At 33.3% G+C, this 17,670-nt stretch overlaps 1 protein-coding gene across 1 annotated transcript in view; it reads right to left on the bottom strand.

Moving 5' to 3' along the window:
- The window catches only part of LOC106457529 (T-box transcription factor TBX1-like), a 51,654-nt gene extending 43,054 nt beyond the window's left edge, over window positions 1-8,600 (bottom strand). The window contains exons 1-2 of the mRNA XM_013916958.2: window positions 8,005-8,600; window positions 493-751 (exon numbers count right to left, since the gene is read on the bottom strand). Of these exons, the coding sequence (XP_013772412.2) occupies window positions 493-751; window positions 8,005-8,290 (545 nt within the window). The 5' untranslated portion in view covers window positions 8,291-8,600. The remainder of the gene's footprint in view (window positions 1-492; window positions 752-8,004) is intronic.
- Window positions 8,601-17,670: the final 9,070 nt, after the last annotated feature.

The raw sequence follows: 17,670 nt of genomic DNA, 5'->3' as shown, positions 1-17,670 counted from the left end.
AAGATGTACCTGGATAATCTGTAGAGCTACAAGAAAGGTGCACCGCTGTTCCAAAGGTAGTCATAGAGTTTATAAGAAATGTTTACTACTGTTCCCAAGATGGTCTATAGAGTTTACATGAAAGGTGAACCACTGTTCCCAAGATGGTCTATAGAGTTTACAAAAAAGATTTACGACTGTCCCCTTGATTGCTTATACAACTTACAAGAAAGATGTAACGCAGTCTCCTGGATGGTCTATATAGAGAGCTTACAAGAAGTGTGTACCATTGTCCTCCGCATGGTTTACACAACTTACAAGGAAGATGTACCACTGTAGCATTAGATGTAAGAATAACAAATCTGTAGAACGCCTGGTGCACAGGAGTAAGTAGCCACTTTGAAATAAATTCTTATTGATTTTGACATTACTTCAATATATTAGGAAATTTTCAAAGTTTACTAGATGAAGTTACATTTCTTCGACTCTTACACTGAAACTAAGTTAGCTTACCTTCCAGCCTTAGTGACAATCATTTCTGTTTCAAGCTGATTAAATTCTTCCCAAAGAGACTTCATTTCTAAGTTACAGTTTACGTTCACCAATTTTGGATGCAGGGGCTTGTTCGGGCTGTACGAAGGGTCAGGATGAATAGGAGACTGGGAACTACTCCCTGAATCTTTGTAATCCTGGACGGCAAATGTGTCGGCCGTGGTGGCCCGGTAGGTTTCCGCTAAGCTTGGTCTCTCCGTGCTCGCATTTAGAAGAAATGCTGAAATAGAAGATCTGACGTCACACTCATATCTGACAAATCATTATTTTACTTCATGGTAATTGTGCTTAAAGTGGTACCATCTGGTAGTCCCTACTTGCTACATGTTTCACACCCTATAATAATACAACTAGAATATGACTAGTGGTAATATTCTAACCAGGCATATTAAAACGCGTAACAGTATTGGTTGCTGTATAGGGCTGTTCCAATACTGTTCAGGTTAAAAAAACAAAAACAGAAACATTACCCGAGGTTATAACTGAAGTAAACGTTAACCTTCGTATCACTTTTAATCACTGCTTTGAAAAATCCAATGTGGTTTACAATTCAGTTACCAATCGGTAAATAACTTCGTGGCAGGATAGTAAGAAGGTGATAGTGATGCACTCACAAGATAGAGCACACACACACACACATGTATACACTATATATATATATTAATTGTAGTTGTTTGTAGTTATAGCCCCTGATTATCTTGTTTTTGAAGAATGTTTTCATTTTCTCGAAGAAGGCACTAAGAAATCTTGACTAACAATCACAATTATATGTATATATATATACAATAATCTCAAATATTTCCTTCAACTACTTGTTCACCATTTTATTCAGAGAGAGAGACGGAAGATGGTGAACTATAAACTAACTTTTAACTCATTCAAATTTTGTTTCTATTATCATTCTACAATACTAAAAATTTCCTAGCGAAAAAATGTGTAATATTAGGACTTCGTCTCCATATGTGGGTGTGAATTATTTAAATAACGTGTTATTATAACCCCATTCTTCCATGCGATAAAAGTTTTAATTAACCATAGAAACTGTCCCCATTTTCTTATTTATGCAGATTATAAAGTAAACAGTCAAACCACTTAAAGATCCATCGTTTACACGTTTCTTCTTCATGGCCAAGATTTTTATTTATTAAATTAATCTCTGGTCGTTTGGGAACATAATTTGAGAACATTTCTTATTATCAAACGATTCATATCATACTAAACACAATATTTTTCTTTGTTATGTAAATTTAATATTATTATAATTTAGCCATAATTTACATCAAATACCTAGAATGCAAGCTAAAATATAGAAAACTTTGTGCTATTTTTTATTGTTAGTGGCTATAATTTAGGATAATATGGATGAAAAGTTTTAAAGTAAGTACTATACTTGTTTAATTATCTTACTTTTTACTGATTGTTAAAATTGTATACTTACATAGATAAATGTTATTAAATAAAAGTTTAGCTTTTATGCATAATGAAAACTTAGTAAAAGTTTTTTGTTTTAATGTACAAAGTTTTGACAAGGTTTTGTCATCATCATTATTATTTGCCCTAGTATTCGTTTTATCAACTTTCATGCACAATGACTGTTATGGTGTGAATCAGATTAATCAAGTGAATTGTTATTATTATCAGTTTTACTTAAGTTATTTACAAATCAGATTTTTATGGTAGAAATTAATAGAATAACATTATTTTATTTTAACACTGAATATTTAATTTATTTCTATATTATTATTTTATTTGAATTATCTTTACTATATTACATATTTTAGTAAAGATAATTCAAATAAAATAATAATAATATAGAAAGAAAATTAATATTCAATGTTAAAATGTAGATTATTTTTCATGGTTTAACTAGTTCCTTACATATGTTGATATTCTTGTAATACTTATACCTTAATATCAGAACTTGCTTTAGAAATCAGTAAAGCACAAAAAAATAACTTAAATCCTTTACTGACTTAAAAGAATATTTAAAAAACTCATCTAGATTAATAACACTACCTGGCTTGCAGTGTTTTTTATCAAAAGTTTTCCACTTTATATTTAACTACAGATTGAATGATTTAGCGTTTTAGTGTTATTTGCTTATAATTTAGATATTATATCTGTTATATTATATATTATTATATCTGTTATTTGTGTTTAGTTAATAACTAACTGACTTTGATGGTTTTAAAATCCATTCGAACTGCACCTTTTATCAAACCAGCAGGAATCACTCCCGCGAACCTTTCACGTTTTACTAAGAATTATCCAATGAAAATACGAGGTTTTTATTCTTGTAGTACCACTAATTTTAACTGTTCAAATAATTTTGTAGAATGCAATAATAATAATTTAAAGCCACTGGAGGACATAGATTTAGTTTCTGATTCCTGATGCGAAAACAGCTTTTATAAAGTGATTGATATGTTTAATTCTACATAATCTGGTTCTGTAATAAAATCTTTATTGTATGTATTTGAAAGATCAATCGTACTTAAATATTTAGTGAGGAGCCAACTAACTGAATAATTAATTCAAAAACACAATAAAAGCAACTTGTACAATAGATGAGTTCTGGTTTTAATTATTATACCTCATAATGTCGATTCATCATGAGATGAAATCCACATTCAAATTTTGTTTTATTTATATATATTTTTCATTAAATCACTATACAACATAAATAGTATTTTATTTATAAGAGTTACTGTCCAACGCCTTACACGTGCAAAAAAGGGTGGTTTAATTGGCATTACTTGTTTGAAAAAAATCAACTTTCTTATTTAAATAAACTGTGATGTAGCAATGTGATATACTTTAAAATACTTTGAATAAAATTTCAAACCTAAATTTGATCTTTACCGTTTAGCAAAACAACTAAGCCTAACCGAGCACAAGTAGGCTCGTTAAATCAACACAACCTCTGCAAATCATATACGGGACTATCGAAATTATGTTCAATGAATTCGCGGATTGCTTCTACTAGAAACTGAAATATCTGTTTAGTCTTACATAAGTTTAATTATTTTGTTTTAAGAAGTATTCCATCTTTATTTTTCAGGAACTGTTCGGCCATCGAAGTACATATTAACAGCGCTTATTTTTCTATTCTCGCCGACAGGTTATTATAAAATAAACTTTAAACTGTTTTAACGTTTAACCAGTTTAGTCTTTCACCATGTAAGAGAAACGCAATATTTAAAGGAAACTTAAAAAAATGGAATTTTAATGGCGAAAAAGATGTCATGGTCTTATTAAAACAAGCGGGTATACAGAACAAATTGTCATTTCCAAGATTCAAGTTAAATAATAGTGAAAAGTTAACCTACCTCTAAACGACTTTAAAATTTTAAAGAAATGCAGTTTTTGACACGCCTACAAAATACCAAACATAAAATAAGTAATAATATTTTTAAGTAGTAATTCTGTGATGAATGTTTGCTTAAACTCGAGAGAATCAGCAAGTAACCAGAGTTGTTAAACAGCAATAACTGTAAAAAGAAGAAGAAGATATCCATATATTATCCAGTCTTGATTTCATTTTGTGAAGAAGAAAAAAAAACAGAACATAGCTCCAAAATAAGGTCGTTTTTATCACCATTGGCAATGTATTTAACTTCTTCGTTGTGACAAGTCTAATGTATCTTATTCTAACAAACACGCTTCCCATTAGGGACTCAGAAATAAGTCTGAAGGCTGATGAGCGGAAGACAGATAGTCCAAAGTATAGCTTTGTGCTTTATAACAAAGCAAAGAAATCTCACAAATACGTCCATGCAAAAAACAAAGGAGAATAAATAACTGATTTACTTGGAAAATCAACTTTAAAAGTATGTTTCTTATAAGCATTACAAAATGTTCGATTCATGAAAACTGTTCTCCCTTTGTCGTTTAATTCCTTTATACATTATAATCTTCTATATATTATCTAGCTCTAAAAGTATTACCGTATAATACTTTTATTACTATGCAGCATTTTTATATTCTGTCAGTGCGTATTAGTAACATAAGACCAACTTGTGTGTTTATATAACCATCATAGAACATTAAAAGACACTTGATGACTAGCCGAATATCCAAGAACGTTTATCCTCCTTCCAAAAGCCATCCAAAAGCTATGCAAAATTTAGGCACAAAAGCAATTAATTAATCAAGAAAGAATACGTTTTATACTGAATGCATCATTACTTATATCAGTCAACTTGCTTAGTAAACGTGCACGTTAAAAATATAAAAAATCATTTACAAAATAGAATGATACTTTTAATAACGCGTAAAAAAAAATGTCTGAAGAAGCAAATTGATATGTCTAATAATACAGAACTCAGAATTTTTATAGTTTCAGCTACAAGTATAAACTATTGGAGTAGTTTCTCTCCCTTTACACCACAAGTTTACTCAGACTCTTGTTTAATCGAAGCTGCCTTAAATCAAACAGTTTATTCTAGGGATGGGCATTGAATATCGTATATATACATGCATATATATATATATGTATATATGTTTAACAAAACTTTCAAGTTTGATAAATTCACCCATTTATGAAGCTATAACTTGTTCTTTTTTTGTGTGTGTCACTCACTTGAATAAATCCAAATTATTGCCGCACATATGATAATTTCTTTTTACATGAATATATACTCATTGTTCTTTCGATGGTTCAGTCCTTCCATTCAGACATACACTAACAAAATACATTTAGAAAGTTTAAAGATAATTTTTAAACCGAATGAGGTATTATAATTTTATAGTTGAAATATAAACAGGCCTATTACTCAAGATATAATAAATGTTTCACCATTACTGCTAAAATGACATTTCTGTTAGTACCGATGAAGTTACATAACAAAACATCGACTGAATGCTGATGATGTCTTTTTTATCTTAAATTAGATCAAGTCTCAATTTCTTCTAAAGAACACAAAACAAGTCGAAATGTCGTTTCCGTTTCATGGTCCGGTAATATGATATCTATTGCAATTTTCTTTCACAAGTATAAACTTCGTAGTATTAATTCGAAGCTAGTACCATGATTATAATCGCCACTTCTCAAGTTTTGATTATCTACCAGTAAATCAGTTGATCATTATTTTATCTTAGAACAAGAATGCCTCTATAACCATAATTTTAAAAATATATGTGAGTTAACCCTGAAACCAGATAACAAATGGATATTACCTTACATCCCCCCTTCAGTGGCTCAGCTGTAAGCTTGATTGCTTCTAACGCTAAATATTTGGGTCTGATTCCTGAGGTGAGCACAACGCAGACAGACTATTAGGTTCTGATGCTTGAGGTGGGCACAGCGCAAATAACCCATTATGCAAATTTTCACTTAACAACAAACAAGGAAGTATCCTACATGGTAAATTAAGAACATATCTATATTTTTTGCTTTCTTCACAGTTCAGATTACACAAATTGATCAAAATACAAAATAAAAGTTTCGTTTAGAATTTAACGCGCAAATTATACACAAGGGTTAGCTGCGTCTAGTTGTCCCTAATTTTGAACTAGATAGAAGGCAGCTAGTCAACAGCATCACCGCCAAATCTTGGCTGACGGAACAGTTGGATTTCATCGTCACTTTTATAGCGCACCCACAACTCTAAAGTGCGCAGCGCGTTTTTGTGACACGGGCCACGAATCCTCTAATCCATAGTCTGGGAACGCTAACTTCTAGGCCACACCTAACTCACAAAAAAGGTTGAAGTTATAAATCATGAACCTATTCAAATAGTGAAATTCAAAACACAAAATTAAATGAAGTGTTACTGTTTGAGCTCTTAAAGGCTGAAATGTAGGCATAGCATGGTAGACTGCAAGACAATGAATAAAAGTACTGTTTTTCCGACTTTCAACACGACACGATAAAGAGTTTCCACCCATTGATCAGTTCTACGAAAACATGTGTTCTCTGAGTTTATCCATAATAACAATCAAAAAGGAATACGTCTACTTCTAAGAAAATTGTCAAACACTAGTGGCAGACTGAGGGAAAGAAACATTTAGACTTTCGTATAAAATACATCAATTATAGTTTCACAAATTCATTGACTAATCAGTAACAGCTTTGACCTAAAAAGACCTAACACAATAAGGAAATCAAATGAGACTTTATATGGGAACTTTAATACTTTTAAGTTGTTGGTGATAGTTAATTTAATTGAGTGATATTCCCTTACCATCCAAATTAATTGCCTCCCAGTGGCACAGCGGTGTGTCTGCGGACTTATACTGCTAGAAACCGGGTTTCGATACCCGTGGTTGGAAAAACACAGATAGCCCTTTGTGCTTAATAAGAAACACGAACACTGGATTAATTACAGAGTATCGAAACCTCTTCAAAAAAGAAACATTTTAGATCGAATGTTATGCACCACCACATTTCTATTATTTTCCTGAGTCATGCTTGTTTTTCATATGTCTCTTTTTTATTATTCAGTGAGTGTTTGGGATGTCAATATCTCTGCAAAAACGTGTGGAACTGATTCTCTTGTGACATTTGTGTCGTGATATCAGTGATGCATATTTCGAACAGCTTTAAAAACAGGACTTTGAGAAGTCGTGGTGGTGCACGACTTTTACATCACCCTGTATTTTTACATGAAAAAAATAGAATAGTTCATAACTTATGTAAACATTTTTAAAAGCTGCGAGTCCCAGTGCTAGTATAACTTTTGCTTTGTTTCTTGACTTTTTTTTTTATACTGGTCAGTGCTCATACAATTTCTCGTCTTCTGACGTAAAAGTTTTGATAATCCACGGTGTTTGTTCTTATTAAACGTGAAGATAAAATACAGGCAAACTTGTGGCATACTCTTCAGTATTTCACCAAATCATTTGATAAGTGCAACCTTTTTTTGATAGAACAAGTTAGCTGTTCTCTAGTTTGGGAAAATGTGTTAAATATTTTCTTCACGTTGGTGTGTATGTTACGAGATTGAACTTTACTGTCAAGAATGGAACCCGCAGATCGAATCTTCTTTATCGTTTAACAGTGAGTGTACTTAGCAATAAGCTAAAGCAAAGAGGTTAAACAATTGTGGTTTTCTTTCATAGCCTTCATTGCTTCAAAATGTGACAGATCATAGTAATAATGCATGTAAATAACTACTGATTAGGTAACTCAAAGGGCACTTCAAGACTTTTTTTTTTTACAGTGAAAATATATAAGACTGAGTAGATTTTGTAATAGGTAGTAAGATATTTAAATTGTAAAAGTTAAAATCTCAGCCACTAACATAAACATATATACAGTGGCTGGCATCGGGTAGAAATAAAAAATACTCTTTACACAGAAACGTTTTCTTTCTTACAAAATCTGTTGATCATTCTGCATAACCTGCTATTGATACTTGATGTCACTGTTGTGTTATGCTAGATTTAATTTTAGAAGGTACTTTGTTTTTCTATAAAGCTAAACAGACAAATCTGTAATAATAAAGATAAAGCTAACACTTTTTTTTTTACCTTCCATATCCTTGACAGGAGAGGTGGAGTTATGGCTGGTCGGCGAAGGCTGCAGAGGCGAAGTGGCCCATTCGTAGCAGTAGTCCCCGGTTGATGTTCGGGGGACAGCTCCTGGTAACGATCCTGTTGGAGTGAAGCTCGGCTGGTGGCTCGTGATTGTGAGGTAGGAGTCCGGTGTGGTTGCCGTCATCAAGGAACTGATGGTGAACGGACAGGTTCTTGAGGCTAACGGGTTATACATATTTATCCAGAGATCAGAGACGACTGTTTTAAGATCCAAGTGCATCGCGCAGACTGTATCAAGAGGGAGGAGGAGGAAGCACACGAGTGTACCTTGAAGCTCCGCCTTCTCGGATCGGGACCTATCTAAATGGTGAACGTGCGCTGACAGGTCAGCAGAATGTGAAAACAGCAGAAGATCGGCCCTGACCACACACTGTCTGTCGTACTGCAGTAGGAGTGATAATTACACGCAGCACAGGAGCCAGCCAAGCTGCTCACTTCTCGTCATAACTCGAGTGCGTACGACCACAGAGTTCCGGGAAGTGTGGTTCTAGCAGGATAGTCAACACTTCTCTCCAACTGTGTCATATAGCTCTCCATCTGTACCGGCCTGTAGCCCTAAAGAAACTGCGTAGTTTCTTATAGAAATATCAGCAGGGTGCCTACAGAAAGGCTCCTCTCTCTCTTGTTACATGACACCTCCGTCTTGTCACCTTCATCTTCCTGCAACTGAAACAAAGGAGGCGGGAGGGAACGCCTTCTCACGACAGAGTTGGGTTCTTCCGATCTCAGGTTTCATCATGACAGTCTGCATTGCATGCAGTTCTCACGTATTCCGAACACTGTATAAATGCTACAAACACGTTTATGTTTAGAATAATTTAACAGGCATGATAGTAAAGGGACGACAATATGAAATACTGCATATTCGTAGAGTTCATTAAAACTAATTGAAATACACAATTATAATGGTTAATATTATTTCGTAAGAAACATGTTTAAATAGTATTATAGTTTATTTATTTCTATGTTAAAGTACCTAACAAACGCGTTAGAATGTGTTAAATAAAAATCAAATATAGTCAATTACAAAAAGAAATTGCATCTCAAACAGAAACTTTCTGACATTTTTACTAACAAAATTTCTACTGAAAGTCGAATTTAATGATTCATATAAACTCACGCTATGGACTAATATTCTTATAATAAGTTAAGGAAACAGTTGCTCTAAACGTACCATACAAAAATCGAGTTAGCAGCAAGAGATTGTCCTGAAAATGAAACAGATCAACATTGAAATTGATTAAAAGTACTAGCGTAACCATGACAATGTTTGAAATTTTTGTTATCTTGTTAGAGTTCTTTATTTCTTCCTAATTATGAACCAGAGATAAGAATATACATATATATATGTGTAAGTATTTAATCAAGAAAAAATAACCGTTTTCTCCTCTTTTAAAATGTGAGTCAATAATGATAATAACATTAGAAAAAGTACAAAGTATCCTTCGTGAAAGTATACAAAGCTTTGTGATATTTTGAACCCAAAAATGTCATTACACTAAAAAAGATATGATTTGAAATTATTTCAAGAAACGTAACGAAAAAACTACTTTGATATTAATAAATTATATACTTGTTGTTATTCATTTTAGGTAGATTAGGAGGTTACGTTTCAGCCTACTTAAATAGGGTCTCTTGAAAATATGTGAAAAATAGCGTTATCAGGTTTTTAACTATTATTAAACTTGAAGGACTCAAACTTAATATCACTTTATTATTAGTATGGATTAATTTTAATTGAATTACCAGATTCAACAGAAAGGTTCCACCCTGTGACTTAGCGATAAGTTTGGGTATAAACCAGTGCTCGAATTGTACAGCTTTACGCTTAAACAAACCAAAAACAGAAAGCTTAATAACTAAATGAAAGGTTTGAACATTCACACTTCATGGTTTCCATGCGGGAATTATACTTGTTGTTATTTCACAAAATACAAACAATGCAAGTTTCATCAACCTTAAAATATAAAAACTTGTAACATTTGTGATCCTGGTGATATCTGAAAATGTTACCGTTTTCTTTCAGTGCATTAGGCTTAATAAATTTTTTCACCCAATATACACGTACAAGATCAATCTAAATGATGCTCTTTACGGTATTGCGATAGTTGATGAACGTAAAATAATAATAGCAATACAAAGAAAACTTACAATACAAAGAAAACCCAAACTTGGGTTCTCGACTTGTAAATAATGTGATAAAATACTACCTAGACGAAATATTTATACATGCTTTTTAAAAAAAATTACATAATACAGCTAAACTACTTGTATATTTATAAAAAATATTTTGAGCAGAAACACTTTACAGTTAAATAGTAGACGTGTTTCTAAAGTTCATCTTGGTTTAAGCCTAATAACTTCTGCAAGCTGTCTTAATGCTGTATCTTAGAAAAACTTTTTGTAAGGATATTGTAATAAAACGTACTTACTGTGTAGAATTGTACACGGACTTTACCTACGTTAGGAATTTTAAGAAACAAAACTTACCTACTGTTGAAAACATTTTTGTATGAACAGTGTCACTTTCATTAAAGTTTATTCTTGAACTGTTATCCTAGCGGTAAGCCTTACTTACACCTTCACAAGCTTTTTGTTAAGGGTTACTTGACTTCGATTCACCTTTTGTAAAAATTATGCTTACGTAATTCGATATTCAGGCTTTGATGTTATGTTAAAAGACAAATATAGATATGTTTCTTTATCTCTCCATCATCAGACAATTATCGCGTTTAGTCAATTAGTCGTGACCTTCTCTGGTATATAATTAAATGTAGATATCACAATAGTAAAACTAGTGTATAGCGGATTAAAAAACAAAAACAAAAACGATAAAGACAAGTATATGGTAAGAAGAGCATAAACCAACAATCAAGACAACAGATAAGGAAACAAATATACTGACGGTTGGGAAATGAACAGATAGACAGATAGGCTTGTTATTTCAGAATTGAAAGATAATGATTTTGTTGAGAGGATCACTGAAAAGTAGGTTTGTCTCTCATAAGGAAATACTTTTCACGTCAAGAAATCAAGAGAAGAGTAAACGACTAAGAAGTAGTACTGGAGAGAAAAAAAACAAACTTGATGGTTATTTTTAACGCCCATTAAAAACACGCTAACATTTCTTCAGGTATGTAAGGGATGAGCGGCTTCCTCCCGTTCCTGTACAGAACCCGAAATTTCTAAAGTGATCAATCTTCAGGAATCGTCTACATTAATAAGTCCAAATAACACACGAGGAAAGCTTGAAAAGATGATACATGCGGACTTTCTGGAAGTATGTCAAAATATTTCAAAGCTCTACTTCTAGATATGTAGAAGATTTAGCTAAAGGATGTGGGATATAGAACGAACGTCTTTTTTTTTGTTGGTTATATATAGCATTTTTTTAAATCACAATCGTAAAAGTTAAGAGTTAATTTGGAAAAACAACAACACACATTTAGGTACATAAAACAAAATAAGTGAAGATTGTAGATACAGATATGTGTACTTTCTGCTAACGTATTGTACTTTAGCTCGTTTACTGTCAACCATAACAAAGTCATTAAAAAGTACTTTATATGCTCCCGACTTTTCCCCATCATCACCTACCTCCCACAGGGTAAGTTATAGTGTCAGCTGCAATCTTTACCACACGCCCTCTAGTGGGGCTATATACAACTAAGAGGACAGGTGGGACTCAAATTTGTCATCACCAGAAAGCTCACGTTCCACGCCCTCGATCTGTGACCGAACCCAATTGCTCCACCCTGACGTATGAAACCAATAGCAGTTTAATACTACCAGGCTAGAAAGATATCCCGCCTTCCTTCCATCCGTTCAACTCTATTCTTATAGCGATATTACCCAACTTCAGGGTGGATTCGTGTTTCTAAAACTGTGACTGTTTAATTTATTCACATATCACGCTTCTCTGCATGTAACTGTTCAATTTAGCTATCTATCAAGCTTCAATGCTTGGAATTGATTAATTTATCTATCTATCAAGCTTCTCTGCCTGTAACTGTTTAATTTATCTATCTACCAAGTTTCTCTGCTTGTAACTGTTTAATTTATCTATCTATCAAGCTTCTCTGCTTGTAACTGTTAAACTTATCTATCTTTCAAGTTTCTCTGATTGTAACTGTTTAATTTATCTATCTACCAAGTTTCTCTGCTTGTAACTGTTTAATTCATCTATCTGTCAAGCTTCTCTGCCTCTTACTGTTTAATTTATCTATCTATCAAGCTTCTCTGCCTGTAACTGTTTAATTTATCTATCTATCAAGCTTCAATGCCTGTAACTGTTTAATTTATCTATCTATCAAGCTTCTCTGCTTGTAACTATTTAGTTTATCTATCTGTCAAGTTTCTCTGCCTGTAACTGTTTAATTTATCTATCTATCAAGCTTCTCTGCTTGTAACTGTTTGATTTATCTATCTGTCAAGCTTCTCTGCTTGTAACTGTTTAACTTATCTATCCACCAAGCTTCTCTGCTTGTAACTGTTTAACTTATCTATCTGTCAAGCTTCTCTGCTTGTAACTGTTTAATTTATCTATCTGTCAAATTTCTCTGCCTGTAACTGTTTAATTTATTCATCTATCAAGCTTCTCTGCTTGTAACTGTTTAACTTATCTATCTGTCAAGCTTCTCTGCTTGTAACTGTTTAATTTATCTATCTACCAAGTTTCTGTGCACCTAACCTTATATCTAACTACCAGGCTTCTCTCCTTGAAACTTTATATATGTATTAAGCTTGTTTCGTTGTCGTGGCTGATACGCTATACGATCACCTAGATATAATTATTACTTTGTAATCAATTAAAATATAAATCAACTATCTGAATGCTTTCAAGAGGGGTAACCAGGTTTTGCCGACTTCTATGCTAGGCTGACCGTGTTATCAGTTAGGTCCATATAGAAGGCTTCTTTTATCTTTCTGTTTTTGTGCGTTTATGGTTCATATCTATTATTTTTGTAACTATTCTAATTTGTTATACGGTCTTCTTCTCTGACAGGATGGGCTGTTGCAGATAGGTCGGTATCATTGGGTCTCGTTATGATTCTAGGTTCTAAATTAAGTTGGTCTTATTTGTTTCTCCAATGTATCGGACTAAACATTCGCAGGAGATGCTGTAAATGGTGTTTATCCTGTCCATTCTGACTTTGTATCCTCTGTATGTTTTCAGAAAGAAATATATTTGTTATCAAGAGCAAGGTGTGAACAAGACGTTATTGTGCCCAAAATGTGAATCTGAGGATTCATGGTTTGCATCTCATTATCCTAATTGATTGGATAACGCACCAGAATTCCGTCAAGAAGGCCCAGGATCAAAACTCAGCCAGTACAACATAGAAATACATTCTTAGGACTTTTTTGAATATAGCAGCAGATTAGCAACCGAAACGTAAGATTAAACTAATTAGTAATTAGGGTAACAAAAAGTTGCTAATTAATAGTCAGATTTAGGTGATTGTATAGCCTTCAACCTTGATAAATACTACTGATATCCGATTGCCACAACTTTACCGTAATTTTTTAGGCTTCTTCCCTCGAAACTGTTATAATTTATCTGTCTATCGATATTATTTTTATGGGACTGTTTAATTTATCTATTTATCAAGCTTCTTTCCTCGGAATCATTTAATTAATTTATCTTTCGAGTTTCTATCGTTGGGCCCGACATGGCCAGGTGGTTAGGGCGCTCGACTCGCAATCTGTGGGTTCGAATCCCCGTTACACCAAACATGCTCGCCCTTTCAGCCGTGGGGGCGTTATAAAGTGACGGTCAATCCCACTATTCGTTGTTAAAAGAGTAGCCCAAGAGTTGGCGGTGGGTGGTGATGACTAGCTGCCTTCCTCTCTTGTCTTAAACTGCTAAATTAGGGACAGCTAGCGCAGATAGCCCTCGTGTAGCTTTGCGCGAAATTCAAACCAAACTAATAATAATCAAACCAATTCTATCGTTGAGTATTTGTATTTTTTTAAAGTTAAGCACAAACTACACAATGGGCTATCTGTGCTCTGCCCACCACGGGTATCGAAACCCGGATTCTAGCGTTATAAGTCCGCAGACATACCGCTGTGCCACTGGGGGGCTCTATCGTTGAGATGGCTTGGCTTATCTATCTATCAAGCTTCCTTCTTTGGCATAGTTTGATTTATTATATAGATATACTCTGACATTAATGACTTTATTATGATTAACTTCCATTTAGGATATTTGTAGGTAGTAAGTATTTTATCTATTAACTCCGTTGTTCCGCATCATATTTTTTCTTCATTCTCCTACTATTTTCATTAAACTAATTAACTGACCATGAACCAGAATTTTCATAAGAGAATACAGCCCGAACCTGTAGCAGCAAGCTTTCTCTTCGAAATAATTTAAAGATTGGTTTTTGAATGTTAAGAATTATATTACATTATTCGAAGCTGTTGTGCTATGATTCTTTTTCTGTGTCCCCCAGTGGCACAGCGGTATGTCTACGGACTTACAACCCTAGAAACCGGGTTACGATACCCGTGGTGGGCAGAGCACAGATAGCTCATTGTGTAGCTTTGTGCATAAATTCAAACAAAATATTTTTCTGTATGATATATTCGGGTCTTTATATACAGAGAGAGATATGTAGTTGTGTTCCGTAATTATTCGCAACTTGTCTCACAAGTAGTTTAAGTAATGTTTTTTCCAAACACATTAAAACTCGCACCTGTTTTCATTTATTTCTGTTACACTTATAATACACGAAGAAATGTTACAAGCTTATATAACGAACAAATGCTGTTCCAGCATGATAGCCTGAAAATATAAAAAAAATATTGTTAAAATCCAGAATTGTAAAGAGAAGGATGATAGCCAACATTACCTAGGACTAATGATCTTCATCAGGTTCGCTCTGAAGAAGGTCGCTATAAGCTAAAACTTAGATCCTTTTTCTCTCTACCCATTGAAGATCATTAGGCTTAACTCTGACTGTTCTCTTTCTCTTTACCTAATGAAGATTGTTAGGCTTAGCGTTGACTATTTTCTTCCTCTTTACATATTTTTAATAGATAAATGTCGCCAGAATAAAAAGTTTAACCTTTTACTTCTCCATATAACGAATTTCAACATTTTTCTATGAACCATTTTATACGGGCAGTTAGAGAGTGTTATGTGTTTTTTAGCGCAAAGCTATACAATGGTCTGTTGAATATACAAAACTGTTCAGTTTAAGAGTTATTACTTAGCTTATTTAGTGATTTGATGTTTAATGATTAGTTAGTTTCATAACAATAGTGTTAAAAGTTAATTATTTTAAAAGCAATAGTTATAACAAGTTTCGTTACGTAACTCTGTATAAGTCGTACTTAGTCTACGTAGTTGTTGTACTAAAGTTTTGTAATATTGTTGACGTCATCTTATTCGAAGCTTCTAATTTTTCTCTTTATGTTTAATATTGTTGTTATTAGAGGGCTAGATATTTCTAAGTTTTTCTGTCGCGTGTTATAAATATGTGCAGATACAGAGAGCAACTAAGAAATAAGTTAGAGAAAGTGAAGTTAAATTGCGTGATTATCAGATTGGCCGTCTGGCCGGGCATGGCCAGATGGTTAGTGCGCTAGACTCGCAATCTGAGGGTCGCGGGTTCAAATCCTTGTCCCACCAAACATGATCGCCCTTTCAGCCGTGGGGGCGTTATAATGTTATGGTCAATCCTACTATTCGTTGGTAAAAGAAAAGAGTAGCCCACGAGTTAGCGTGGGTGGTGATGACTAGTTGCCTTCCCTCTAGTCTTTCACTGCTCAATTAGGGACGGCTAGCGCAGATAGCCCTCGTGTAGTTTTGCGCGAAATAAAAAAAAACAGTTTGGCCGTAATAGGCAATTTCTAAAGTGAAAATTTCAGTCTGTATTATAATAACAGAGATAAAGCAGAAGAATTTCTCTAGTTAAAGGGTGTTCTAAAGTGATTGAACCCGACTGTATGGACTTTGACGTACGACTCTGAGTACGACTGTGATAATCAATAGTGTAACAAATTTTGTTTGTACATACGTTTAACTTGTTTTGAATATATCATTTTAAAACAAGTGGATTGTGTGCTGTCCGTTTATTGTTGAAACTTGTCACCAACAAATTACAGACACTTACTGTAAAGAATCGTGGCCCTATAAAACCTGATATGGTCTATCTGCACTCTTGTCTACAGTGGTTAGAAAGAAAAATATTAATTTTTGTTAGGGTTATTATAAAATACACTTTAGAAAATTTTATTGTGTCTTTCTTTTAATTCCAGACTTAGGGTAAAGTTTATTTTCCAGTGTTTCCATATTCCTGTACGGCCATCTGAAACAAAGATGAAACAATCAAAATTTTCCTACTTAAAAGCGCCCCCCCCCCCCAGTGACACAGTGGCATATCTGTGGACTTATTACGCTACAAACCGGGTTTCGATACCCGTGGTGGGCAGAGCACCCATTATGTAGCTTTGTGTTGCAAAATCTAACTTTTATCTTATCTATCATATAGTATTCATAAGATATTTAAATTCAAAATTTTAAACCGACATCATTCCAATAAGATTTACTTAGCTTTAAAATAATAGTTTATTTCTAGCTTGTATTTTCAAACATATATTATTGATATATTATATCTGTCACCAACAAATTGATACACATACCAACACCGTACTTGGAGTTTTCCAAAAACGTTATTGTGAAACTATTCTTCAGAGATAAGTCAATATGAGTCGAATTTAATTTTTGTATGGTTTTTCTAATGAGACTCGTTATTACTAAATAAACTAGTAACACTTGTTATTTGATCTACAGAATACGCTATTTTATAAAAGTTTGATTAAAGACCAAAATCAATTATTTTTATGTATGCTGTTTGAACGTGTAACCTTGACAATTTAAAATCAACGTGGCTTTGTGATCTAACATAGGAGTAGCTTTTTTTATTTAAAGTTACATTATTGTTAGTTTTAATATATAGAACATATTGAATCACAACAAAATAATCAAATTAAATATGTATTCATTTCTATTGCGTACCTTAAGTAATTATACATATTGATATATATTATGCACTAATGGAATAGGTATAGATCTTGGCTGATGGGAATTTCTTTCTACGACGAATTTTTTAAAGCACAAAAGAGGTTACTAGTTTAATCTTGGTTTGAACCTCGCTCAAAATAAAGACTATATTTTTAGGTATAACATGCCCCCCCCCCCCCGATGAATCAGTGGTAAGTTTTTGGACTTACAATGTCAAAATCTGGAGTTCGATTCTCTGCTCTGAGAGCACAGGTAGCTTACTGTGTAGCTTTGCGCTAAAAAAAACCACCAGCAACAAGGTGTAACTTATGCTTAAAAAACGCCATTATATTATACAAGCTGATGTACTTGTCTTTTGTCCGGGTTATTAACTTAAAATAATGTGGGGTGAATGCTATGATAAATAACACCCAAATCCTAGCTTTCACACAATCTATTTATAACATAACGTTTTATTACAGTATTCATTATTATCTCACCTAAAGTTTTATATAAGCTTTAAGAACTCACTATGTATATACTTAAAACATGGTATACATTGTGTGATGGTCAGTCTGACTTTGTAC

This window comes from Limulus polyphemus, unplaced genomic scaffold, assembly GCF_000517525.1.
Source record: "Limulus polyphemus unplaced genomic scaffold, Limulus_polyphemus-2.1.2 Scaffold342, whole genome shotgun sequence".
In the NCBI taxonomy this organism is placed as follows: domain Eukaryota; kingdom Metazoa; phylum Arthropoda; class Merostomata; order Xiphosura; family Limulidae; genus Limulus; species Limulus polyphemus.
This window is presented reverse-complemented; position numbering and strand designations above follow the sequence as displayed.